This window comes from Rhinopithecus bieti, unplaced genomic scaffold (assembly GCF_001698545.2).
Source record: "Rhinopithecus bieti isolate Rb0 unplaced genomic scaffold, ASM169854v2 scaffold_22745, whole genome shotgun sequence".
In the NCBI taxonomy this organism is placed as follows: Eukaryota; Metazoa; Chordata; class Mammalia; order Primates; family Cercopithecidae; genus Rhinopithecus; species Rhinopithecus bieti.
In genome coordinates this window covers 683,393-686,604 of record NW_016810815.1, presented here as the reverse complement: position 1 = coordinate 686,604, position 3,212 = coordinate 683,393, and the positions used below count along the sequence as shown (strand labels likewise).

General features: G+C 50.0%; 1 protein-coding gene across 1 annotated transcript in view; it reads left to right on the top strand.

The window, feature by feature from the left end:
- Positions 1–219: 219 nt before the first annotated feature.
- LOC108542717 (E3 ubiquitin-protein ligase LRSAM1-like) overlaps positions 220–3,212 on the top strand; it is a 6,490-nt gene continuing 3,497 nt past the window's right edge. Inside the window, exons 1-2 of the mRNA XM_017892835.1 lie at positions 220–321; positions 2,367–2,435. Coding sequence (XP_017748324.1) covers positions 220–321; positions 2,367–2,435 — 171 coding nt within the window. The remainder of the gene's footprint in view (positions 322–2,366; positions 2,436–3,212) is intronic.

Sequence of the window (3,212 nt, the reverse complement as noted above, 5' to 3'; positions counted from 1 at the left end):
TGGAAGGAAGATTTAGACCTCTAAGGTCTCTTTCACCCTTGAAGATCCAGATTTTAAGAAAGGGCATCAGATTCCCCATTGGGAGAGTTCATGATCCTGACCCGCATCCCCTGTTCCTGTCGTGGTGTCTGGGAGAGCAAGATGGCGGGGCGTAGCAGGGCACTGGGCTGGCTTCCATGCCCTTAGCCTGCCCTGCCTGCTTCTCTTCCTCAGCCCAACATGGCCGCACATCTCTCCACACAGGTGCTGATCGTCCACACGAATCACCTCACTTCCCTGCTTCCCAAATCCTGCAGCCTCCTGAGTCTGGCAACCATCAAGGTACTGGGCCCTCCTCCCAGGCAGTTGGGGCTCTGCATGGGGTTCCAGGCAGCAGCTGAGCGCCTGCTCCCTTTGGGGCGCCTCTTGTATGTCAGCGGGGCCTAATCTACCTGTCAATCTGGGATTTGATCAGCATGGTTTATTGGATACTTCTGTGGGCTGTGTGTGGGATAGGGTGACAAAGATGACCAGCCACAGGCCCTGTCCCCACGGAGTTTACATGCTAGGAGGAAAGCCAAATGACAAACTCATGGCGAGTCAGCTAGCAGAGGGTGAGGAAACTGACACTTCCAGGCAAGAAGGAAGAGGAGGGACGCCCAGGTGATCTGGAAGGACTCCCTGCTGACTGTGAGCTCCTCCCTGGACAGGCTGGGAGGCATTCACAAGATGTGGGCGGTGTGAGCCCAGGGTTGTTCTGTACAGACTGAGCTTGGGAGAGTGATACGCACCTTCAGAGGAGCCCTGCAGCACAGGCCCAATCTGTTACACTATATTGTTTAGGGAATAATGACAAGAGAAAAGCCTGTATGTGTTCACTACTGATGCTTTTTTTTTGTTTTTGTTTTTTGTTTTTTGTTTTGAGACGGAGTCTTGCTCTGTCGCCCGGGCTGGAGTGCAGTGGCCAGATCTCAGCTCACTGCAAGCTCCGCCTCCCGGGTTTACGCCATTCTCCTGCCTCAGCCTCCCGAGTAGCTGGGACTACAGGCGCCCGCCACCTCGCCCGGCTAGTTTTTTTTTTTTTTGTATTTTTTAGTAGAGATGGGGTTTCACCATGTTAGCCAGGATGGTCTCGATCTCCTGACCTCGTGATCTGCCCGTCTCGGCCTCCCAAAGTGCTGGGATTACAGGCTTGAGCCACTGCGCCCAGCTGTTTTTGTTTTTTCTTAATATTTTCGACCTGAGTTTGGTTGAATCCATAGATATGGAACCCATGGATGTGAAGAGTAGCTGTGTGTGCACATGTATAAATATTTCTCCAAGGCCTTTTTTGGTGCATTTTCCTTTTTAAAAAATTAGTGGTCAGTTGTAGTGGCTCACACCCGTAATCCTAGCACTTTGGGAGGCTAAGACGGGTGGGTCACTTGAGGTCAGGAGTTTGAGACCAGCCTGGCCAACATGGCGTTCCATCTTTACTAAAAATACGAGAAATCCCAGCAGAGCATGGTGGCACATGCCTGTAATCCTAGCTACTTGGGAGGTTGAGGCACGAGAATCACTTGAACCCAGGAGGTGGAGGTTGCAGTGAGCTGAGATCGTGCCACTGCACTCCAGCCTGGGTGACAGAGTGAGACTCTGTCTCAAGATAAATAAAATAAAATAGTAATTAGCAAGTAGAGTTAAGCAAAGGGGGAAACATCTATAATTTTACACTGTGGGGTATCACTATCGTATTTTTTTTTTTTTTTTTTTTTTTTTTTTTGAGATGGGTCTGCTCTGTCGCCAGGCCTGGATCAGTGGCTGGATCTCAGCTCACCGCAAGCTCCCCTCCCAGGTTCACGCATTCTCATGCCTCAGCCTCCCGAGTAGCTGGGGACTACCAGGCGCCCACCCCTCGCCCGGCTTAGTTTTGTGTTTTTTAGTAGAGACCGGGGTTCACCCGTGTAGCCCAGGATGGTCCTTCGATCTCCCTGACCTCATGATCCACGCCGTCTCGGCCTCCCAAAGTGCTGGGATTACAGCCTTGAAGCACCCGCGCCCGCCTCACTATCAGTATTTTATCGCATATTTGAAAGTCTTTTTTCTATGCAAATATATATTTATACAATGGGGTGTTTCTTTTAACATATTAGTATCTAGGCATACTGTTTTATAGCATAGTTTTTCCATCAACAGTAAAAATAAATATACATAAAATAAGAAAATGGTAAAATGGTTTGAGAAGGAAAATGAGGTGGGAATTATCCACACAGAGTGGGAAAGGAGGGGCAGGCACTCTGTTTCTGCACTGGGGGTGTGAGGTGGCCCCAGCCCCTCCTCGCTGCTCTGGAGCCCGGAGTCCAAGGGACTTTCTCACTTGGAGACTCACAGGGGTCTTCCTTCTGCAGGTTCTAGATCTCCACGATAATCAGCTGACAGCCCTTCCTGACGATCTGGGGCAGCTGACTGCCCTCCAGGTAAGGCTGCAGAAACAGAAACCCACCTCAGATGGCCCTAGTGAGACCAGGCAGTCACTCAAGCCTGGAATGTTCTGGCTGGGTTCCAGCCAGTGGAAGCAGGCTGCACTCAGTGCCAGCTCCACCCTCCCCTTGGCTCTTTAGTTTTTGTTGTTGTTGTTGTTGTTGTTGTTGTTGTTGTTGTTGTTTTTGAGACAGTGTCTCACTGCACTGCCCAGGCCGGAGTGCAGTGGCGCCATCTCAGCTCATTGCAACCTCTCTCTGCCGAGTTTAAGTGATTCTTCTGCCTCAGCCTCCCTAGTAGCTGGGATTACAGGAGTGTGCCACCACGCCCGGCTAGTTTTTGTATTTTTAGTAGAGACGGCGTTTTGCTATGTTGGCCTGGCTGGTCTTGAACTCCTGACCTCAAGTGATCCACCCACTTTGGCCTCCCAAAGTGCTGGGATTATGGGTGTGAGCCACCACGCCTGACCAATTGCTACCACTTTGAGCCACAATAAATACCTTGATGTAGGACTTTTTGTATGTGTATTTTTTTTTCTCACTGTGTCACCCAGGCTGGAGTGCAGTGGCACCATCTCAACTCACTGCAACCTCTGCCTCCTGGGTTCAAGAGATTCTCCTGCCTCAGCCTCCTGAGTATCTGGAATTACAGGCACGCACCACCACACCTGGATAATTTTTGTATTTTCTTTTTTTTTTTTTTTTTTTTAAACTGAGCTATTATTCCGGAACCAAGGCAGAAGGGAACTGGCGCGTAATTTTTCTGCTGCAAAA